The sequence below is a fragment of the Hydra vulgaris genome, chromosome 12, assembly GCF_038396675.1.
Source record: "Hydra vulgaris chromosome 12, alternate assembly HydraT2T_AEP".
NCBI lineage: Eukaryota > Metazoa > Cnidaria > Hydrozoa > Anthoathecata > Hydridae > Hydra > Hydra vulgaris.
In genome coordinates, this window is record NC_088931.1 from 3,515,001 (window position 1) to 3,541,584 (window position 26,584).

General features: G+C 27.2%; 1 protein-coding gene across 1 annotated transcript in view; it reads right to left on the minus strand.

Moving 5' to 3' along the window:
• The window catches only part of LOC100208405 (DNA-directed RNA polymerase III subunit RPC1), a 122,025-nt gene that overhangs the window by 3,696 nt on the left and 91,745 nt on the right, over positions 1 to 26,584 (minus strand). The window contains exons 29-31 of the mRNA XM_065811256.1: positions 24,024 to 24,123; positions 13,571 to 13,639; positions 13,422 to 13,485 (exon numbers count right to left, since the gene is read on the minus strand). Coding sequence (XP_065667328.1) covers positions 13,422 to 13,485; positions 13,571 to 13,639; positions 24,024 to 24,123 — 233 coding nt within the window. The remainder of the gene's footprint in view (positions 1 to 13,421; positions 13,486 to 13,570; positions 13,640 to 24,023; positions 24,124 to 26,584) is intronic.

Below are 26,584 nucleotides of genomic sequence, written 5' to 3' on the forward strand. Positions count from 1 at the left end.
ATAGATTATTAATAATATTCTGAAAATCATGTCGCTCATCTAGTTTTTTCAAAACATATAAACACAAGTGTCCACAGAATGAGGTATTTCCAAATTGAACTCTTTCACTGTTATAATAAACAGGACTTTTTAAATAATTAACAATTTCAACAGGCGGTGGAAGTCCATAAGAGTCAAAACTTAGTTTTTTATCACTGTCTTTGTACCAACAAATCCAGTAAAATCCCTGCGTACTTGAATCTCCTGTATTTAATATTCCACATTCTTTTCTTTGTGCATTTTTTGGTTTTTCAGATCCTTTGGATCCATAAGAATTAGACCCATAAGAATTAGGTAATTCATCTCTTACAAATACACCTCTAAAATGTTTTATTTTTAATTTTTTTGCTGCTTTGATCAATTGAAAATTTGTTAGTGGTTCATTGGGTAGAATTATTCTTTCAACATTGACAAGTTTATAAATGTTATTTTCCATTTTTATTTATAAACTATTTTTTTCTCAAAAAATATTTTTTGGACTCCCCTACCCCTTGGGCTCCCTTACCCCCTACCCTTTGGGCTACTTGACCTCTTTGACTTATACTTGACCTCTTTCTTTTAGTTTATAGTGTCCATATGCTAATGTGTGTATTCCATCTTCTAAAATAACTTATTTATTGTCTTCTGCGCTTAATGCTATTTTATTGATCTCTTTTGTGTAAATTTCATGTGAATGTGATATTATTACATTCATATTCATCATCTTATTTTCTTTACTTAATAAACATATTTTGTAATCTTCATGTGTAATATACTTTTTAACAACATTTTTCTTTACTCCTTTACATTTTTTGTTATCTTTTCTGTGTACTTTGTAAGAATACAACTTTGATCTGAGTCCTACAAATTCTTCAATTTGTGCTCCTCCAGACTCATCTTTAAACATTCCTATTACTTTCTTATTAACACCAACTCCAAAATCTACATTATTAATTGCTGGGTGTTTTGGGTCATATTCACTTGTATCAAATTTGCTTTCAACATCTTAAGAAATATCAGCATAAAAGTCTTCTGTTTTATTTTGTATGCTAAAGAATCTGTATCAGTGAATAAAAGTTTTGCTCGATCAGCGTATTTTTTCTTTATGTAATCATAATGAAATTTATACATTAGAGTTTTGCTCATATCTAATATACACATTCCTAAGTAAATTGGTTTGTTATAAAGTAATTTTGCTCTTTTCATATGTATTGCTATTAAGTTTTCATCAAATATTGTTCTACTTTCAAAGTTTGGTTTTGATGCTAATTTAATAGCTTCATTTCTGTCTGTTGCTAATCTAATATCAACTCTGTTCTCAATGTTCTCCATTGTTTTTCTAAATACTGAGTTGTTCATCAGTTTGAAAGTCTTTTTCAAAATTTTCGTTGCTTTAGTTCTAAGGTTTGTATTTAGTTCGATGTATTCATTGAGCCATGCTCTTTCTTCAAACTTTATGCCTCTATGAATTTTAGTAATCTTTAATCCTAATCTTTCATATAGTTTTAGATTTTCATAATGTACTATATACTTTTTCTTATTATTCAAGTTGGGGACTAATTTTTCAACTTAATCAATATTTAATCTTTGAGGTGCAAGTGGATAATCATTATGTTCATCATGTTGATGTTCAGGGTAATCCAAATCTACTTCTAGTATACATGTAATTGATTTCCAGTTTTCTATGTCATTTTCGTCCATCCATTTAAAACCATGTGTTGGAAGTGGTTTACTCATTGCCCATCCATATAAATTATTAGCGTCTAGATATTGAATGAATGTTGATTCTTTGCTTTTGTCATTTGTGTCACCCATGTACTTATTATTAGAAGCTCCTAACCTATTGGATATCATACTAATTCCACCTCTTATTCCTTTTTTATCATTAGGATCATATTGTAATCACTTAGCAATTCCAATTTTATTTTTGTTTTCTTCAATGCTGCATCCCAAGCTAATCCAGGTGATGTATAATACCAAGCAGGATCTAATTTATAACAATTCATACAAACATCTCTAAAATTTTCAAAGATGTCAGCTAGTAAAAGCACATCTGAAACATTGTACAAGTCGTGATAGTCTCTAAATATTTTGCAATGAAATTCATTCCATACATTTTGTGCATGTGAGTTATCATCATCACTTATACCTTCATCGTTTAATTTTGAAAAGAATAATTCTTTTGGTGGTAATTGGGTTTCATTAAATTTATCAACAGAGTCTACCCAATATATGGATATACACCTTTTCTAAGTAATAAATCTAATCGTTTCCCTGAATATAATTTTCCGATATTTTTACACTGGTCTTTTGCTAAATTCTTTGATAAAGCATCTAAACAAGAAGGCATAAATCTATAACTATCTAAAAAACGAATTTCACGTTTAACTTCAAATTTCTTACCCTCTTTAATATACTCATCGACTTTGATTTTTCTAGAAAAGCTAATATACTTTTCTTCATTGTTTGGTATGCAACTCAATTTCCCTCCTGATAATTTCTTCATAAATAAGTGAGAATCATAGCCAGATAAATTGTGAAATAGCACTGAAAAGAATTTTGGAATTTTATAATTTAAATTACAATTTTGATGAGCAGCACCTCTATATTTTCCTGTAATATGATAGTGGTCACGTACTTTATCTTTATTTAGTTTTTCTCCACAAATGTGACATGATATTGCTGATCTAAAGTCATGCTTGTTTTCAGGAGTAAATATCATCTTTTTTGGAAATTTAATACTATCACAAATTTTCTTAATATCTTCTTGTAAACTATCAACAAAAATTTGTGCAACATCATCTGTTTCACTACTTGCAGTAAATGTGACTGGACTGCTTTGATAAAAACTTTCATCAAAACATTTAATGTAATAACAGAATGAACTTGGAATATGTTTTTGATATTGTTTAGTATAAGATTCATTCGGATTGGGTTCACAAATGTCAATTTGTTTGATAAAACTTTCAAAGTCTGCATATACTACAAACGGAACTCTCATTGATTTATTGTGATTAGTAAATTGCATTGTGAAATTTGGTAGTGGAAGTTCGATACGTACTGAATCATGTGTTTCACAATACGATTTATGATTAGATAATGATTCTTCAGAGTTAAACCCTAACAAACAATTTCTACAATAGTGTTTTTTTCAATGTTTATTTGATGTTTGTGATGAAAGTAACCTGCTTAAATTTTTTATTAAACAGTAATGATTCGTTTCTCCATTTGAGATTAATAGTAAATCTATTAGATGTTTGCAATCATTATTCTTTGATACATGCAAAATATGAACTTCTGAATTTTCATAACTATATACATTGACACTGATATATGTATTGTTCTTTTCAAATTGTGTGATTTGATTTAATGATACTGGAAAATCTATTTTTTCCCAGTTTATTTTTTCAGCTTGATTTTTAAGCTCTTTATCTACTCTTTGATGATGATTATCTGTTAATCAGGATTATTATCTGTTGGATTAAATGCTCTTGCGATACACCACTTAAAAAACTATCAAATAAAATAAATAGCATAAAGTACTCTAATGTTAATATAACCTGCATCACGACATTAACATATTGCTAAAGAAGTTATTTAAATTATATATTTATCAAAAATTAAGTATATCTTCAGGGTTTGTCTGTTTAGTCACTGTTATTTTATACAACTTTATATTAAACTACATGCAAAAAAAAGCTTTTCCCATACTTATTCTAGTAAGTTAAGATTATCTTCATTCTTTATATTAATTATTGCTTTTTTAGTTGCTAAATTTTTATCAAGTGGAACGTATGATTTAGCTTTAATAGGATTATACTCAATAAAATTGATATCCATCTTTTCAATAGAAACAAATCTCCAACCTGATCCTAACTGTTGAAAAGATGATAAAGATTCTAAAATTTTCAGCTTTGATGTTTCATAAAACTCGTCTAAGTCTGTTGTTTCTAATACAACTTGATTATTCGTTCTAAATGGAGCAGATGTGAATATAGTTTCTCATGTTTTAATATCAGTACGCTCCATTTCACAATAGAGAATTATGTAAACCTTTGAATTTCGATTTTCGTTTAGTACTTTAATAGCGCTATTTTTAGCAGCATTCATGAAAGATATAGCATCATATCCTTTTATTCCTTTAAATGAAAACTGATTTGTTACATTTTTAACAGCTGATTGTGATAATTTAAATTCTATTGGATTTCTAATTCCATATTTTTGATACAAATTTGAAACTGTAGATTTTAATTCATCAAATTTTTTATTCACAACCTTTTTAATTGGTTCTGGAACATATGAGGGGCATGATACAATCAAATCTGCAAGATTAATTATCTTTTTATTTATTTCTTTTCTAATTTGTGTAATAGGCTGAAAGGTGACGCAGCTAAAGTTGTTGACGATATATCTGGAACAGGCTCATCAAGTAGATACTCTGTTCTTATCTGTGTGTGCAATAACGCTCTTATGAGATCGCTTTTTAGCATATTATAATAATATTTAATTTTTCGCTCTTTAGAGATTTGTTTTAATTCTTTTACCGTTTTATTATTTTCCATTTTTATATGACAAGATTTTATTTTTTTAATTTTCATTTTCTTTATGTCATTTTTCAAAATATTTTTTCTTCTCAATATTTTATATATAAAGTTTCATATGAAATTTAAATGCATCTCTATTTCTATATGACAAGTTTTACTTTTATAATTTTTGACAAGTTTTACTTTTATAATTTTTCTTTGATATTTCAATTGCATTAAAAAATAAACTTTATCTAACTTAGCTTTTAACAATTCAATCGCATTTAGATTTTCAAATAAATTATCATTTCTTATTTTTATATATAAAGATTTTTTTTTTAATATATTTTAATTTTTTTTTAATTTTTCAGAATTTGATATTTCAATTTTATAACCAGTATCAATCTTCCCATCACGCATTTCAAGATATCTATATCCATGCCCAGTTCCACGCATTGCGCTATATAAGGATTTATATACTGTTTCTTCACTTGTTTCCATGTTTGTTAATTTATAGTGACTCGTTTTTTCATAATTCTTCTTAATCTTTCATATTTTGGATCTATTTCTTTTTTCTCTTCTTTTACTGGATGTATTCTAGGTTTTCCAACTGATCTTTTCTCATCAACATCTTTTACTGGATGTTTTCTAGGTCTTCCAACTGATCTTTTCTCAGTTACTTCTTTCACTTCAGCCATAATAGATTCTTTATCTAATAGCCCATTTTCCATTGCAATCATTATCAATGTAGCGATATTGTCAGATGTTTTTGAAATGTTATTTTCTTCTAATAAACTTTTTAAACTTTTCTTTGTATAATACATTTTTATTATATAAAGAAAAAAATTTAAAATAATTTTCAAAAAAAATTTAATTTTCAAAAATTTATTTAACATTAAATTTATTACCATCTGATTGAAGTTCTATGATTCTATCAGATAATACAAGAGCATATGCCTGAGTATTTGCTGGTACATTTGTATTAAATGTTGCTCTAATTTGTGCTTGTATTGTTGATGATTTCAAATTTTCTGATTGTTTGCTAATATCAAAAACAAAAAGTGGGTATAAATCTCTATAGTCAGAAGGGCTTATATTGCTGTTTGCGATCAATTCATTCATTCCATAAATTTTTTCTTTAAACAAAGATGCTTCTCTATAAGCTCTTGAAATTTGCTGATTTGGAAATGACAAATTATAATCAATGTAAGGGCACGTATAATCACTACCAAGCTTAACGCAAATACTTTTCAAGTCATAATGATCAAATATTGAAGCATTGACAGTTTGGTCACCGTTAGATCTATTTGTTTGAAATCCGACAATAATGTATCTTGGATTTTCAGGAGATGTCTTTATTGATAAATGCCAATTAAATAAAGTAGTTTGTTGAACAGTTGTATTATCACAATGGCGCATTCTAAAACTTACTGGAATGGTCACTTTATTTTCAATTTCCTTAACAAGTTTATATTTTTCTTTATCTGATGGCATCAAACTTGGTATAAACAATGCTATTTTACTAAGATTAACTTTTCCTGCAGCTGCAGCAGCAAGTCTAAAAATTGCATTATCATCACTTTGTCTTACAAGAGTTATTGTATGTTTAATACCATAAAGAACTTTGTCGTAATCATTACAGAATCCAAAAATGTGTCTTAAAGGTACGCAAAATGAAAATGTTCCTTTTGTAGTTGGTTTCTGAATTATGTATGCTTGTCTTGTTGCAAACCCTGTGTTATCAGCAAGTACTGCTGTTGATGTAGTATCTTTATACCACAATTGATTTAATCCTTGCGCTAATTGAAAGTCATTTGCATAATTAAGCAATCCTAACATTGTAGTTGATTGAGCTGGATTATAAACAGCTTCTATCTCTTTGTTTGATAATTGGTATGTTATTCGACCAAATAAATGCATAAGGCCATTATTTGTAAGCGTCACTGCATCTGCATTAGCATAAGTTGTTCCATCAGCTTTAACAAGTTGTTTTTCAAATAAGAGATACGCTTTAGATGGAAGTATGAACATATCTTTTTCATAAACGTTAATTCTTATTTCTCCAGGACTATTTAAATTTGTGCCATTAACTGGCTCAAATTCAAGTTCGTTATATTTTTCAATTCCATTATCTATCTCTATCAGTTCTGTAAAATTTAATACTTCGGCTGTCATTTTATTTTTTTATATACAATATAAAATTTTTTTTTTTTGATTGACAATTTTTAAAAAACGATATAAAAAAATTTACGAAAGCTAAATTTACGCAAGTCAAAGTCCACGTCCCATTTTAACAAGATCTTCTATTCTTATAGCATTTTTATTTGATGGGCCTTTTTTTACTGATCTTATTGCAAACCCCATCATCAATTTATTTATATTTGTTGTTACTTCATCTGCATTATTTTTTCCATAAGAATTAGGTGCTCCAAAACTTGAAATTAATTCATCAATTCTATTATTAACAGGTTGTGAAGATATTTTTGAAGATGCTTTATCAATTAATTGTTTTCCTTTTTCAACTGCAGCATTTCTAGCAGCTTCTATCGCTGATGTTGAAAGTTCTTTTCCTGCTGATTTAGCAGCAGTTATTGCAGTTTTTCCTAAATCAGTACCAGCCATCTTCTTCAACATAGCTGATGACACTCTTGTTACATTTGACGTTTTTATTCATTTAAATAAATCTCTTATGCTTTCGAATATTCCACTTCCTCCAACAACATGTTTCTTTATATATCTCTTATTAACAATTAGCATTTTTTTATGTACTATATATTTTTGTTATATAGTTAGATATAATTATAAAAGATTTTGTATTACTTTATACTGTGAACTATCCATTTCACCTCGCCGTAATAATTCATCACAAACTGCAACACCTTCATTTCTTGCTCCAGTGTTACCTGCTTTCCATGCAGCTATACACAAATAAAGCCGATCAACTAATGTATTATAGTCGCTAGGAAGAATTATAGTTTGTACTCTCCCTCCAATTCCATTTCCTCTTGATTCACGCTTCCTATTTTCTTTTATGTCTTTCCAAATAGGAGCTATTATTTCTCTGTATTTTCCACTACGAGACAACTTTGGTTTGTATGGGTTTTCAGAAGTAATTGCATCTGTTTGTATTAATATATCTCGATATTTTTTAAGATCATCTTCATTATATACTCCTTTACTAGGAATAAACTTAACTATCAATTCCCAAAGACCAAGAGTACCATATTATTTTTCATCATCAATAATTATATCATTATCATAAATTTGTATTGGTTTTTTTCCAATATAAAATATACCACCTTCATCACGTATTCCAAATGCAGTATCTGCAGATTTTTTACTATTAGCATACATTCTTAAATAATCTGTTGCAATTTTTCCTAGACTCATACCTTTATAATCTTGTTGAGATGGTAAAAGTTCTTTAGTTTCACCCATCCTTTCATTTAAATCATACTGCTAAATTTGTTTTGGAGTATATTAATTGCTTCATCTCTTCCTTGTTTAATTAATGATTCTTTAGTTTGTTCATTCATTAATTCTTTTGAATTTGTTCTAATTTGCTCAAGCATAGCTTTAAATTTTTCAAGTTCACTAAGTATTAGTTTAAATTCATTGTCATCTATATTTCCATCTACTAAAGCTTTAGAAATATAGTCACTTATTGTATTTAGTTTTGAATCAGCAAGTACTTTAATCTTTTCATGCTTTTCTGCTTGTAAATTTAATTTTTTATTAACTTGTCCTCCTATTAATGATAAAACACCTGCTCCTAATACTGCACCTTCACATGCGATAGCTACTGGTGCTGCAACTATTGTTGCTAAAAAGCCAATTCCAATAGTTCCAAGTGCCATAGTGCTTGCTAGTAATGAATTATCAATAGCTGAAATTATTTTTATAGCTCTATAATACTTTTTACTTAACATATTTCTCTTTTCTCTCTCACTCTCTATTTCCTTTTGAATCTCACTAATTGTGTTTAGTCGATATAGATGTGCACTAATTATCTTATTTTCTTCATCAGGTGCACTTGGAAGATTTGGATATAATTGATTAATATTTTTATCATTTTGTATACCTGAATAAATATTATTACATAGCTTTTTGCAATTAAACTCCATTTTAATAAGTAAAAATTATTTTTTTGAAAAAATAATTTTTAATATATTTACAATAAATTCGCAAAACATAAACTATCCCCTTTTTTAATCAATATATCAGAATCAGAATTATTATCAACATTTATTATAATATCATCAACAGTCTCTGATATTACAGAGTTTTGTAAACTTAGCATTTTTAATTTGAGTTCTTCTTTTAATGAAACTAACGCAACACCTTCATTAACTACTACACCAAACTTTAAAAGAATATATTGATGTGATAGAGATTTTATTTTAATGTTTTTTTGTGCAAATATTTCAAATTTATTTTTTTTATTAAGACTGAAGGATGCTCTAAATCTTTGAATATCTTTGAGTGTACTTTAGATTAAATAAGTTGTTTTGGAAGTTCACGTGGTATATTTCCTAAAATATGTAATGGCATTTCTTTTTATAAAGATTAAAAATTTTTTAAATAAATCATAAAAGTATATTCAAAAATGGAATATTAGCAAATGGTGAATTTGGTCCTAATAATAAACCTGATCCTGTTGATGTATATCCATTTCCACTACATAAGTACAGTCCATCACCTATAGAACTACCTTTACTCCATGGTCTCAAATATAAACTATTTCCTGCAGCAGTTATTTTAATTCCTTTTGCATTCTTTTTCATGTACACAACACCCCGTCCAGCAATTTTATCAACCAAAGCTGATCCAGTTGCTGAACCTACTCCTGTTAATAAACCTGTTGTAAGAGCTGGAGCAACGCTTGATAATAAAAATCTTCCAGCTGTACCAAGGAAAGGTAATAGTGCTCCTAGAAATCCATCCTCTATTTTAGAATTGTGAATGAGTTGCGCTTTACTTAAATTAATTATCACACCAGTACCTTTCTCATATGCTTTCATAATTTTATTCAATTGCCTTTTTGTTACAGCTAATACATGATTGCCATTAAGATCTGAATGAGCTAATTTAATACTAGCTCCATAACCATCTTCATCAATTGCTTTTTTAATTTTTTTCAATTGTCCCTCTGAGTAAATATACTAATATTAAAGTAAATATACTTTAATATTAGTATATTTACTCATTCTGTATGTAAGTAAAATAATTTTTTAAAAAATTATTTTACGACTTATCTACTTCTCTTATATGAAATCTAATATTTACTTCTTCTCCTCGTAAATCCAAAAGATTTCCATCTTGATCAACCAATCTATTTTCCATTTTTGATATTTTTTTTTAGCATTAATGGTGAATAAGTTACGTAATTCGGCTTTTTAATAATTTTATATCCAGGACCTACCTTTGGGAAAAATGAATATATAACATTACTAGTTGCTCCATTTACATACGATGATTCTATTATGTCACTTGTTACTAATATACTATTAACACTTAGTATTTTTGCTATATTAGTTCCTATATTAGAGCCTGCTGAATATATTCCACTGTCAAAACCAAAAACAGTTCTAATTGAATTTGAAGTTGTAAAATCAACTTTATAACCAGTTGCAGTAGTTAAAGTTGATTTTAATGTATTACTACTTGCTACAATTATAATATTTTCAACTCCTGAAGTTGCATCACCGTTTGCTATCATAATCGATTGGATATATTCATTTAGATCTTTAATTTCATAAGATCCAATTGGAATGTTTATATCCTTCCAAGTTGATCCATTATTTGCGCTATATCTAAAATTATTGTTTGAAGAATTAATATTAGGAAAACTGTAAGATGTATCTATACGAATTTCATATTCTCTGTCTTCTCTTAATTGAATAACAGGGTTATAAATAGTTCTTAATATACTGCTATTTCCGTTCACTAACAAACATGTCATTTTAATATATAAGATAATACTATTTTCAACAATTTGGTATATAAAAACAATTTAATCCACTTCTATATTTTCTATAATCTCTTTTAGAAGATAGATCTATAATAACAAATCCATGAGGCTCTGACCATGCTTTTTTGCAAAAAATTTTTAACTCATCTTTTCCCATATCACTTGAAACATGATCATTATATATGTGATTTAAATTCTTTGAATCTTGAGGAAATAAGCAAATAAAATTTGCATTTTCTCGTATAGTTTGCCTAGGTAACATAAAATAATTTTGTGCAAGATAGAAACAATCTACATTACTATGTCTTCCTCTTATATAATATTTTTCACACTTATTTTGCTTTGTTAATTGTAAATCATCAAATATCATCAAATTATTCTTATGAATATCAAGATCTTGAGGATCTGGCACATCTTCTGCTGCTTCAAAAAACTTGCACTCCATATCTGTTTTCTCATTTAAATTTTTTGAAATTTCTTCAGTTACAAAATCTGGATTTTCATTTGATTTTTTTATTTCGTCTTTAAACCTAAATAGATTAAGAATAACTTCTTTTGGTAATTTTTGTTCAAAAGATTGCTATAATATTTTGTATTCTGGTTGAAAAAGAGATTTTCCAAAATCTTGTAAATTATTATAGTCTAACCAACCAGGACTCAAAAGTAAATTCAATAATAAAGTAGATTTTCCACAACTCAACTTTCCAACAATAATTCCTCTTATACTCTTACGAAACAACTTATTATTATTTCTCTTATTGCTATTCGCATTCCATGACAAATCTATAATATCTATTTTTTTATATATCATGATTTTTTATATAAAAATTTTTTTATATATATAAAATGTACTGTGTTAAATGTAGAAAAAAAACAAATACACTAAACTTGCAAAATGTTGTGAGTAAAAACAATAGAAATATGCAACGTTGAATTTGCCCTATTTGTGGAAGATTAAAAACTCAATTTGTATCCTCAAAAAAAGGAGGAGATTTAGTGAGTTCGATAAATTCAGCAACACGTAAAATAAAACTACCATGGTCAAAGTTTCCAGGTGAAATGCATTTACCTGGAATGAACTCTGCAGGTCCTGGTACTAATTTAGATGAACGATTAACTTCTACTGACGCATATAAAGAATGGAGTAAACCTATAGATAGAGTTGATAATGCAGCTTACCATCACGATCTTGCTTATAAATACTTCAATGACACAGCAAAAAGAAATTTAGCTGATAAAATTATGATTGAAAAAATGGATTCTATAAAAAATCCAACTATACGTGAAAGAATTGAACAAGGTATTATAAAACCTATTAGAACATCTAAAGCAAAATTTGGGTTAGGTCTTTAAGACCCATATGACTTAGGTGTTAAAACTACTCAAAAAAACTACAAACGATCAAAGAAAAAAAAGAGGATAAAGAATTAATTCTTATGGATCCGAAGGATCTGAAATGGACTGACGAACTTGCAAACGAACTTCATAAACCAGTTGTAAAATATTTCAGAAAAAGAAAAGTGATTGTAAATGGAATCGATGAAATATGGGCTGCTGATTTAGTTGACATGAAATCTTTTTCCAAATTCAATGACTGTATAAAATACTTATTAATGGTGATTGATGTTTTTTCTAAGTATGGATGGATTGTTCCACTGAAGAGTAAAACTGGAGTTGATGTTGCTAATGCTTTAAATAAAATCTTCCACGAAAGAAAATGTCAAAAAATATGGGTAGATAAGGGCTTAGAATTTTATAATAAGCATGTTAAAGCGCTAGGTGTTGAGTTATACTCAACTGAAAATGAAGAAAAAAGTTGTGTAGTTGAACGTTGGAATAGAACAATGAAAGATAAAATGTTTAAGTACTTTTCAGCTAATTCTACTAGAAAATATATTGATGTCTTAGATGAAATGGTAAATAAATACAATAACAAAAAGCATTCTTCAATTAAAATGACACCAGTTGAAGCTAGCGATAAAAAGAATGAAAATATTGTTTGGTTCAATCTAAATAGAAATGTACGATCAGAGTCTGTAAGTCCAAAGTTTTTAATTGGTGATAGAGTTAGGATAACTAAAAAGAAAGGAACGTGTGAAAAAGGATACACACCGAGATGGACTGAAGAAGTTTTTACAGTGCCACAAGTTCAGTTCATAGATCCACCAACTTATAAATTAACTGACGATAATAGTGAAGAAATACAAGGTACTTTTTATGAACAAGAAATGCAAAAAACACATCAAAATATATTTAGGATTGAAAACGTTATTTGTAAACTTAAAAACAAATCATTAGTAAAGGGGTACGGTTATCCTGATTCGTTCAACTCATGGGTTGATAATAAAGAATTGATAAGTCTGATTTAATAGGAAATGTTTTCTTTTACGCTTAAGCTAAGTTCGAAGAACTTGTGAAATTGATGTAGCCATAATATATTAATATATTATTGTTGATACGGTTGAAATATGATTTGAGAATATGGATAGGTATATAGTTGAAAAAAAATGTCCTTTTTATACTACTTATATATATATATATATATATATTGTAAAATATATATGTAGAAAAAAAAAAAAAGTTTTATTTGGAGCATATATATTTTACAATATATGATAGAACATATATATATATAAATATAATAAAATATATATAATAAAATATATTTGTAGAAAATAAAAGAAAGCTTTATTTTGAACATATACATTTTACAATATATATGTAGAAAATAAAATTTTCACATCTTTAAGTTTCATGCTTATTGTTATATATATATATATATATATATATATATATATATATATATATATATATATATATATATATATATATATATATATATATATATAACAATAATGGACATTTTATTAAAAAAATTTTAACATTGAAATTTAAAAATATTTGCTTACCATTTATTGCATCTTTCTTTCCATAGTAGGAGGCATCAAATAAATGATCTGCAGTTCTTTCAAACTATAACCAAGGTCAAAAATTCAAAACATACTAGTTTATATTTAAAATCAACCTAATTTTTGAAATCATTTTAAAAAACTAATACCGATGCTAACATAAGAACACTTTCTTTCATTTTTGCAAGCCCAAACCTTGTTATACCAAGTACCTCACCCTAAAAAAAATTTATTTGTAAAAGGCCATAATTTTTTTAATTTTTTCTCTAAACTATAATTTATAACATAATTGTGATAAAGATATGAAAACATAATTATGATGCGAAATAAGTTATTAATATATAACGTTAAACTACATAATTCCAGATGTAACCTTATTTTGGATGGTTTTAATAGAGTTTTAAAACTCTTATTATAAGGAATTAATTAAATATTTTTTTAAATTAATAAACATCTAAAGAAGACAAACCGAACAACATATAAAAAGAAATAATAACAAAAATTATATAAAATATTGCAATCATGAAAGATTTCAATTTGAAATCTATCATAAACAAATTAACAAAAAAATGTGAAAAAAATAACTTAGATTTGCAATGAAAATATTAAAAAAGTAAAAACACTACTTTGTACAGAAATACTTAAAGCAATCTTTATATTCACACAGAAAAAAAAGCGAAAAAATTGCAATTGGCGAAAACAATAACAAAATAAATAAACAGCTCAATTTGTAAAAACGAAATTTAAATTTTAGAAAGATTTTCAAGCACACTAGCATTGTTAAAAGTTCACTGAATATGAAGTAACATGAACTAAATAGGATGCTAATGCCAATAAATAAAACATTACTCCATCAAATAATTTGAACTTTTATTGTTTAATTTTATTTGATTCTAAATAAATATGTTCATTGAATTGTTCAAAATAATCTCGTGCTTTTTGATTGTTCTTCTTTTGTAAACTTTTCAGATCCTTAAAAATAGTGCAATATAAATAGTTGCTTTTTTCTGTAAAAGCAAGTCTTGAATTATAAATTCTTTTATAGACAAAAAAAGAATCTTGAAAATTAATATACTACATAATTCCACACTTCTAAAATAAAGCCACATCACTAATGCTGCACTGATATAAAAAAACCCTGATACATGCTCACTTGTTTTTTTTACAGATAACATTAAGACTTTGTTTCAACCCTCACACTCCTTGAGCTAAAATATGAAAGATGATAATTTGCTGGTCAAGGAAGTCAAAAAAAGTAGAAAATTGAGATTCATTAAAGCGATAAATCATATTTTTCATATTCAGTTAATAGGACTAAATGATACAGAAAATCAACAATAAAATGATAGCTATTTCCAGTATTATTATCAACAATGCTGTATTCTGTATTTATATCAGAACTAATAGAGAGTTTACAAATTTCTTTTTTATATTGATTATACATTTTATTTGCTAAAACTATATCAATTGTTTTTTTTTTTGCTTTACTTATTTAAATAACTTTAATTTTCCTAATGGTTAAAATTTTCTTTTTTCATAAATGATTGAAGTTCTTATTTTGTTTAGTTATTGTTTTATTAACATTATTTAATATATTCTTTTTACAATAACATAGAAATATATAATAGTTGCTGTATTTAACAGAGAACATATTTCTTTCAACTGTACTTAGCCACTTTTCAAGTAGGAAAAAAAAAAAAACTATTTTCTACTTGCTCTCATTTGCTGCAAATGTAATAAGTGTATGAATGATAGGTAAATTTAAAATTTTCTATATTAGGATTGTTAAAAATAAATATGTTTAGTAAAATCTCGTTTTATGTAACACTAGTAATTTTGTAATAGTGCTTCATAAATCAATTTTTTACTCAGTATTAAGTATCAAGTTTAAATAGTAAAAAACTTGCGCACGAGTGTTAATAAAATTATAAATATATAATTTCAACAGTTTTTAAAATGTAATATATTTATATTTTTATCTAATCTTTTCATTTAGCTTTTTTGTAGCTTTTTCCTGTCAATGAGAAACCATTGCAATGAATGAATTATTTTTAAATTAAATTTAAAATTATCAACTGCACATTTACACAATTTTTTCTCTTTCTATAAAATGATTTTTTATAGTATTAAGTATTCAGTTTTAATTTTTTTAATATTGTATAAAATTCAACATTAAATAACTTGGATATTATCAAACTTCTTTTTTTTAATTGAATGAAAATCTGTGCAAGCAAGCGTTATTTTAATCAAATTAACATTAGCAGGTAACTTGAAGGTTAGTTATTTGCAAGTTTAAATTTAGAAAATGCATTGATTTTATTTAAAATCATTATTTTTTTAATAATACGAGTTTGTTCATTTTTAAGCATTAAGTTATTTTTATGTGTTTAGTTTCAATTATAAAGAACTCTTACTCAGATGAAAATTTAAACAAAGAAAAAAAAATTTGAACATATGAAAAAAACATTTGACCGTCTCCGTGTGTTTGCCAGTCAAATTGACTGCTTGCCTTCAATTTCTTATCTTCCACGCTGTATATGTATAAAAATGCATGTGTATATATATATATATATATATATATATATATATATATATATATATATATATATATATATATATATATATATATATATATATATATATATATATATATATATATATATATATGTATATATAAATATATACATCTATGTATATGTATATGCTATACTTTGAAAATGATAGTATAAAAGTTTCGCTTGTTAATACTTTCATATAAAAAAATGTTCATTAGAGTGCAAATATTTGTGCAGTTTACTCAATGCTTGTAAAGAAACAAATCAATAAAATTCCAATATTTTAATAATAGTTTTATATGATCAGTGAAAAAAAAACCCTGAAAAAAGCTTAGAAATGTTCAACCATAACCCTAACCCTGAAGGTGAAACAATTGACTTTTAGATATTATTTTAGTAAAAAATGTGTTAAAAAAATATAAAAATAAAAGATAAAAAGAACTTAAATATCAGTAAAAAAAACTTATTTTAGTAGTTTAGAACTAAAATTTAATTTGTTGTAAAATTGCAGAAATTGACAGAAGAATTCAATTATTTGTAATACAGGAGAACTCAGTTACTTGTAATACAGAAATCTGGATTTAAAAAAATGATTTGACACTCTAACCTTACCAATTTAAAAAACTGATCGAATAAAAATAACACATTCATAATTTAAAAATTTCAATAAATAGAACTTTAATAAGTAAATTATTGTTAGAGATGAAGATGATGACCTGAATATTTGGCTTTGTATTTGGTGATTCAGTTTATTTAGTCATATATTGCGAGCTATTCGGAATACCAATCATGATTTAAAAAAAAGCACAACAAATAGATTACAAATCACTATATATATCAAATTATATTATATTATGTATAATGATATAATGTGTAATCAGTAGTTATTATAATATAGAAAGAGAGGACTTTTTGTCATAACAGGAGAATAAGGTTGAGTCATCAGCCATCAAAGAGAAGACTATTTGACATAACAGGAGAATAAGGTTGAGTCATCAGCCATCAAAGAGAAGACTATTTGACATAACAGGAGAATAAGGTTGAGTCATCAGCCATCAAAGAGAAGACTATTTGACATAACAGGAGAATAAGGTTGAGTCATCAGCCATCAAAGAGAAGACTATTTGACATAACAGGAGAATAAGGTTGAGTCATCAGCCATCAAAGAGAAGACTATTTGACATAACAGGAGAATAAGGTTGAGTCATCAGCCATCAAAGAGAAGACTATTTGACATAACAGGAGAATAAGGTTGAGTCATCAGCCATCAAAGAGAAGACTATTTGACATAACAGGAGAATAAGGTTGAGTCATCAGCCATCAAAGAGAAGACTATTTGACATAACAGGAGAATAAGGTTGAGTCATCAGCCATCAAAGAGAAGACTATTTGACATAACAGGAGAATAAGGTTGAGTCATCAGCCATCAAAGAGAAGACTATTTGTCATAACAGGAGAATAAGGTTTAGTCATCAGCCATCAAAGAGAAGACTATTTGTCATAACAGGAGAATAAGGTTGAGTCATCAGCCATCAAAGAGAAGACTATTTGTCATAACAGGAGAATAAGGTTTAGTCATCAGCCATCAAAGAGAAGACTATTTGTCATAACAGGAGAATAAGGTTGAGTCATCAGCCATCAAAGAGAAGACTATTTGTCATAACAGGAGAATAAGGTTTAGTCATCAGCCATCAAAGAGAAGACTATTTGACATAACAGGAGAATAAGGTTGAGTCATCAGCCATCAAAGAGAAGACTATTTGTCATAACAGGAGAATAAGGTTTAGTCATCAGCCATCAAAGAGAAGACTATTTGTCATAACAGGAGAATAAGGTTGAGTCATCAGCCATCAAAGAGAAGACTATTTGTCATAACAGGAGAATAAGGTTGAGTCATCAGCCATCAAAGAGAAGACTATTTGTCATAACAGGAGAATAAGGTTGAGTCATCAGCCATCAAAGAGAAGACTATTTGACATAACAGGAGAATAAGGTTGAGTCATCAGCCATCAAAGAGAAGACTATTTGTCATAACAGGAGAATAAGGTTGAGTCATCAGCCATCAAAGAGAAAACTATTTGACTATTAAAGAAAAAAAATAGCTACAATAAAGTAATATCTTTAAAAAAAGAAAGTTTCACATTATTTTCTTTTCTCTTCTTTTTATGGTATTAATAAACTCAATATTTAAATTGCAAGAATTTAGTGAAAAAATCTTTTCATTAATACATCACAGATTTCTCTTGCTAAAATATCTAACTAATGATTGCGTTTATTTTACTTAGCATTCTTTTCCTCTGGAGCAAGGTCTAGCTGATAACTTTGGCGTGCACCTTTCACAAACTTTATAAACTTCTTTGTTACTTCTATTGATAAAGATATCAGGTTGTTCTTTAGCTTAAGGTCTACTATCATCTTTCTTGATATCATCAATCTTTTTTTTAAAGAATTTCCAAATTCAATATCCTCAATAGGTGGTACAGGGGATATTAAACTTGGATCAAACAAATTAGCATTTCTTACCATGCGAAGAAATATATTTTTTTAATGATTCTCTCCAATATTAGCATATTTTGAGCTTCTTTTTTAAACTTTTCTACATTAGCAGATTTAACATTATCTTTAAGTAATAAATTCTGAAGTTCTACTTCAGTTAAAAATTCAAAATGAATTTCTTCTATCTTTAGATAAGTACCTTTATCATTAAGATCAACCTCCAACAAGTTAACAAGAGAGCCACATTTAAAAAGAATATTAGCTTAACTAACAAATTACATTAGGGATCGATGCAATATCTCAAGGTAATTAAAATATCTCAAGGTACTTTTATTTATATATTTTTAAGACTGCAAAAATAAAATGTTAGTTCCTTGCCCAGAAAAAGGCAACATTGGACCATTGGTTTAATATTTTAAAAGATATGGCAGCAAAAGGTTCACAGTAGCAGAAAAACAAAAGCTTCACTACAATAGTTCATCTACAACTTTTTTTTTAAAGCCAAATAACTTTTTGATGATTGCCTTATAAATATTCTGCCAGAAATCAACTATCTTTATTATACTTTGGCTTATCTCTTTGAGTCGTGATGCCACCTGTTGATCCTTGGCCCATTTAAAATAATTTAAACACAATGAAAGATATTTATAAGATTTACATGTAAATGAAAGTGCTTTTAAAAAATTAATTGAAATTGTGTTCTCTTATTTATATTGATTTTAAAGACTTTATCTGCAAAACAAAAAGTTAGAAGATTAAAAGACAATCACAAACCTTGTTGGAAAAATTGCAAGGGAAAGATTGTAGTATCTGTAACAAAATATAATCTTCACACATTCAAGAGAATCCTCAAAAAGTTAAAAAGATCCTTTCACAACATGCTCAAGTATCCATCGAACCTCTGCATTAAGTTTACCTCCATTGTAATAAATAAATGGGATTGTTATTTGAGATTTTGTACAAGGATATTGTAAAATTTTTAACCACACCTGCTAAACTACTTGATTAATTGTCTTTAAGTGTTTTTGTGTGCCTTTGAGTGTGTTTCAATCAATAATTCTGTGACACCTTAAGTTTTTGTAACAAAAAAGTCCTTAATTTTTTTGTTCTTGAATTATTTTTTTGAGTCCTATTCTTTACCCAACCCTTTAACACCACAATAGCCATATTGCTCAATGCTACATAAACTTTGCAAAGGGTACATCTTGCTTGAGTGTCACTGATACTTTGCCTATCTATGAACTAAACTAAACAGCCAAGTATCTTGAAAATACATTGCTTTATTTTTTTAGACAAAAACTTCTTTTTGGAAAAGAAAAATAGCACAAATTAAATGAATGTTTTACGCCAATACTGATCAAGTCTACATTTCTTGTATAAAATTTTGTTAGATTTTTATAAAACTAAAATATTTATTAAATAATTAGTTATAAAATAATAGAATTAAATAATAGATATTAAAAAAATATATACACATATATAATAACAATAAAAAAAAGAAAAAAAAAGCAAATATGAAAAAAATAATAATTATTATAAATAAATAATTATAAAATAATAGAATTTTATAAAATAAGAAAATTCATAAATATAGTTTATGTGCAATCAGGGTCATCTAATTTATAATAACAAAGATAAAAACAAAGACAAAGTGTAAAAATGCTGAAACGTTTGATACAAAAAAATGGATTAAATATGTGAAAATAAAAAAAAATTGAGATAAATATCAAAAATATGTGGTAATTAACAAAAATTTATTAAAGCCGAAAAATTATTTAGAAATTAAAAATATTTAAAATACTAATTTAAAGAACTTTGACAAACATTGGATGGTATCAAATTTTATAAAAATAGAAACTTTAAAAACTGAAATTATTAAACAGTCAATAAAATAGTGTTTATATTTAAAATGATTAAATTTAAACATTACCAACATTCAATATTCAAATTCCAAGAAATATTTACAATTTATTACAATAATAGGTTTAATAGAAATATAAAACTTGAAATCTTATTTTATTCACTGACTCAAAAAGAAAAAAAAAGCAATCTTTTCCCAATGACCACTATGAAAATATCCTGACTTTCTCTGACATTCCCTGACCCATTTGAAAAAAAACTTTTACCCCTGATTTTCCCTGACCATAAAAACCCTGTAAAAACGATTGCACTATTTTACAAGGTTTATCATCGCTGGTGCTACTAGATATATAGAACTTTTTCTAAGAGCTATTAAAAGATTTTTTTGTTTTGCTCATTGTGTTTTAACTAATCCAAAGAAACTAGCTTTGAAACATGGGTCATAAAAAGTACCAACCAGATATTTGTCATTTTAAAGTTAAACTGCATTTGAAGTTCAGTTTGTAGTGAAGATCTTGTTTTCAAAAAAAAATTATCTTCTCTATGCTGTCTCTTCTTTTCTCAGGTGTTTTAACATGACAACATGTGGAATTACTCCAGAAATGAAGGAAATACCAGAGCTTGTTATTTTTATCATCTCCTTAAATGGTTTAAAGAGTTTAATACATCCTCCCATTAACTCCCAGTTGATCAGATGTTAAAGTGTTTAAAGAATCATGATCATTTATGTACAAAGTGCTCACTTTTGTTCTAATAATCTAAATTTTGAAATAGTATGCTAAATTCAAGCATGTGCTTATGTCAAGCATTATTTGGTGATCTGCCAATTTAATTCTTGACAAATACATTTCAGCTTTTTTTGAGCCATACCAGCAGTGTTACCAGTCACATTTTTGAGAAAACCCCAGATTTCCCCTCTTAAAAACCCAGAAATACCCAAATTTTGTAAACAGTAATAAGTTATTATGAAAAAGATTTTTTCTCAAGTGATGACTGTTGGTAAAGGTGACGCTGTTAACAATAGCCCTAAGCCAAAAATATTAACTAAAAGTATGCTTCGGTATATTAAATTAGCTACAACAACTAAATTAACTTACTAAACATCTAAAGAAACTATTACAGTTATTTACCATTTGAGTTAATTTTAATACTCAGAAGTTAAATTGTATTATAACTGTAGTATAAATTGTATTAAATTGTATCTTGTTAGTATCTAGTACCTTGTTAGTTTTTTTAGTTTTAACCAATTTCACAATTGAAAATATTCTTTTGACACATGCTGAGTTGTGTGGTAATGCTAAAAGATTGTTCATGAAGTTACAGAAAAAATCAAATTTCTTTCAGTTATTAGCATCTATTAGTTCTTGTAATCCCAGCCAGAACACTGTTTTGTTTCAACGGAAACCTGCATTTTTTTTAATACAAAGGTCAATCAGGAATGACAACACATTCTTGCCAAAATGAACTTCTTTTTCTGGGCTTATAAATGGACTTCACATTGCCCACCCAACTCAATGGTATCAAGTTTCTTGTGACTAATTACTTCTGAAAGATCAATGTCAACAAGAGTATAATGCTCCAATACTTCTTAATCAATAAAAAAACTAAGAAGGAAATGATACTCGCTGATTACACTGGTGTACAACTTGTGAAGACGGAAGTTGGAGATTGGAATTCAATGTTTTATGGCATTTACTTTGCCCAGTATGTAGCCAACAAAGAGAAGCTTTTGCTTTGTCCCAACACTGTTTATTGCACGTAAAATTTGACTGGCACTATCAACTTTATCCACTGAAGCTTGAGATGGAAAATACAGGTGAAGAGCATCCCATTGTTCAAAGTATCTCTCAATGACAACTTCTTGGGACTGCCAACATGTTTTACATAGTTTCAAAACTTTATGTTGCTGAACTTAAACTACATCTTGTATCAACAAGAACTCATACTTTCTTTTGCTACTATGTGAAAAATAGAAGGAAACATTCTTTAAAAAAAACTTCAAGCCACAATGGCAGACAATTGCTAGCAACATCTGCACATAGTGCAAACGAATGGCAAGCACAGCCAATAACAAATACATGTGGAACCCATTTTTTTAACTGTGCTTGAAAACTAATTGCATAACCTATCATAGTAGTGCAGTTGTCTGCAGCAAAGCCAATGATGTTGCTTATTGCAATTTCATGTCTGTTCAACAATTTCTTAACAGCAGTAAGCAAGCTGAGACCTGTGTTATCCTCAACCTCAATAAGGTCTAATAATAAGTGAATCAATTTTCTTGCGTTTGTGTCACAGAATCGCACGATTGCCAACACCTGATTCATAGAGACATCAGTACTCTCATCAACGATTATAGAGAATATTTGATTTCTGCAAATCATTACAACTTCAACTAGCTTAAAATGAACAATAACATATTGCATAACATAACAAAAAAATAAATCAAAATAAAACTGACAAATCGTTCAACAAATAAAATTTTATTAAGTAAAGTTTAGAATTCGAATTTTTGAATTAAAATTTGAATATCAAACTTCTAATATTTGTAAACTGCCGATTAAAAACAATTTTACAAATCGATAATCAAATATAAATCTGAATTTTATCAACAAAACCCCAAAAACGAAACATACCTAGATTTGGCAATATTTTGCACAAAAAAAACCCAGAAACCTAGACAGCAGTAAAAAAATCCAGATCTAGTGAAAAAACCCAGATGCGGCAACACTGCATACCAGAGTGGTTAAAATAAGTAACGATTCATCTTGCAGTAGCTATCATATGTGTTATTTGTAATTGAGACTTTGGCAATGCTTTGACAGCCTGTTGTAAGTGAACAAAATACATGGATAGCAAGCCCAATATGAAAAATTATATTATATTTTGTAAACCATTTCGCAAACAAATAGTGATATTTTAGAATACACACACTATAAGTAACTCAATTTGTTAATGTGACAATTAAAAAATAATGCGTGAAAGATATACTTATTTTAAGTAACAAAATTGGATGTAATAATCAACAAATAACACAACCAAAATGCAAATCAATATATATATATATATATGGAATAGTTATGGTATGCACTTTACTGATGTTGGCCAGAACCTGTTTTCCACAAAATCTACTACACAAAATTATCAAATATTTAAAAAAATTTGTGGCAACTCTAATTATTATTTTATCACCGCTACAAAAAATAGTTGAATTGTTGGATCATCATTATTCAATGTCCTTATTCCTTATAAGTTATATTAAAATTTAATTCAAGGTTATGTAAATACCTCTGATTTCTAATTTTAATGACATCATTCACTTGAACTTTTTTAAATTTATACATATATTTTTTAAAAGTATTTCACAGAGAATTCAAAATTGAATTAAAATTTTTTTAGAGCATCATTTCTTTAATTTTGGTGTTGGCATTAGCAAATTTTTAACACTTTCTAATATGCTTAACTTTTCAAAATTATTTTAAAAAAATGACAATACAATCAGAGATTTTAAACAAATATCATTTGTTTAAAAACTCAATGTTTAGTTGTTTACATAACAAATACAATATAAATATTCACAATTAAAAAGTTTATACAACTAAAATATTTACACAAAATTAAATGACCTAAAAAGATATTATGATGCAAATATTACATCTTAATATTGTTTTAAGCCACAAAGTTAATAGATTACCCTGAAAGTCATAAGATCTGCAAGCAACATTACGTGTCGGCTGTCAATACTCATTCCATGGCTTTTCATTGTGTATGTAATCTCATTCATTATAGTAACTCTAATGATGGAAACAATTTACTATTCAAAATAAGAAATATAAAAAGAAAAATAATAATGAAGATAATCATTAAAAAAGAAAAAATTTTGACCTAAAAAAAAAATGTAGAATGGCAACTTCCTACCATTGCACACTTTCTAAAAACTAGACAGACAAATCAAACTAAAATGAACTACAAGCATTTAAAGACAGAAAAATAAACCTGATGATTTGATTGCTTATACTATATAAACATAATATGTAGAACATATAAATAAATGATATTTATTAATATGTTCTATAAAAAGTCATAGTTTTCGGAAAATTGTTGCACACTATATTTCTAGCCAACACAACTAGAAACTTTTAGTCAAAACTTTTTAAGAACACTATAAAAATAAATCTTTTAAGGAACTTCCAGCCACTTTATTGTAAAAGTTTTAATCTGACCTACCCAACCAACTTATCCAGTCTACCCTACCAACAATATTACCCAGCCTAGCCTACAAACATTTAATTACTTTGTTAAGGCTGTAAACACCCACAATTTAAGTTTCCCAACTTATTAAATTGCAAAGAAAAGAATTAAAAAATAAAAAATTGATAAAAGAGTCAAAAACATTATGATACGAAATATGAAGACTGAGTTCCAAAGTATTGTTTGAATAATAAAAGTAGCAATTGTTTACAGAAAGGTAAGTTCTGAAAAAAAGTATGTATGCTTTTGAAATATCCACCTTCTTTTTTGAAATATCCACCTTCTTCCTTTTTTTTTTTTTAAATAGCTAAAAAAGTTTTAATTTAGAAAAAATTGAAATATAAAGAAAAAAATTTTTAAATTAGAGCGTGTGTCTTTTAAAGTTGATCATAACCCACTTATCTATTACTTTATTGAAGGCTTTTTGCAGATCCTTCATCCCCTAATCTCCTTTAGATCCTTTATACCCCAAATCCCTTGGTTTTGGCACCAGATCCCAACGTCAAAGACATATATATATATATATATATATACAGGGCTTGTGATGAAGCGAGCGCGATCGCGCTCTGCTCGTAAAACACGCCCGTAAACAGTATTTTCAAACTTTCTATGCGCGATAAACAACGCTCGTTCTGCTTATAACGAGCGTATAAAATAACGCTCGTCCAATAGTTCAGGATTATTTTTTTATTTTCATAAAATATTTAAAAAAGATCTTTTATTAAAGATATTCTATTATCAAAGCACTAATATAAAATATAAAAAGCACTACGTTGTTCTCTTTTGCACTAACGTGATGAATGAGCAGTTTGAAGTCGTTAATAGTCACTAATTTCAATAATGGAATGTTCACGTAGAAACGCAATGGAAATATAAAAATCTACTTCGTTGAAGTAGTTTCATGAGTGTGATACTAATTCAAACATTTTTTGACGAAAGAATTATGTAACAAATAAAAAAAGAATATAAAAAATAAAAAACTTTTTATGAGCATCGCCTTCAGCAATTTTCATGATCGCGCTCGCCAACGTTATCTCGAGCGCACATAATCACGCTCGATGAAAACATATTCTAATTTTACGAGCTCAATATAACACGCTTGACGATTTTTTTCATCACAAGTCCTGTATATATATATATATATATATATATATATATATATATATATATATATATATATATATATATATATATATATATATATATATATATATATATGGCCAATTCCATAGTTCAGTGACGCATCACACGGAGAGATTTTTTTTAATAGAAATTATTCTATAACTCAAAAATAATTTTTTATTACTCTAAATCAATCTTGAATTAAAATTTTATAATATAAACTAAACACAATTGTATTAACATAACACTGCTCCATAGCAAAAATTAAAACATGAGTTCAGTGACGCAACGCGGAAAAAAGTGTTTTTTTATCAGCATACTTTTAAATGGAGTTTTCGCTGAAATTTTAATTCTTGCTTGACTTATTAGATTTTTTTGTTGTAATTTATTAATTTGGCAATAAGGTAGTCATAAAAAAAGCCACAAACAAAAAAGTTTTATTTATAACATATCGTTTTATTTTACAGAAAAAAAACTATCAGTTCAGTGACGCAACGTTCAGTGACAAAACAACAAGACGAAATTAAAATCATTTTAAAAAGTTTTGTTACTTTGTAATAAATTTTAATTATACTCAGGTGAAAATAGCATCGGAACAACGTTATCATTCTGAACATAAAAACAATGTGATTTTGATATACCTTCATAAAAATAATGTGATTTTTCTTGAATAACTTAAAATTGAACTGAATCCAAGTTCATTTTTTTGTTGTCTTGTATCGTTTTCTGACATGTGAATTACAGATATTTGCAAATCTTGTAATGCTAACGCAAAATCTGCTGCTGACCTGATTTCGTATTGACTAGTTTTAACTCTCAGGGCTGCGATTCGCTTAACAGTAGCTCCTATTCCGTCAACCACTCCTTTCCCGTGCATCGCTG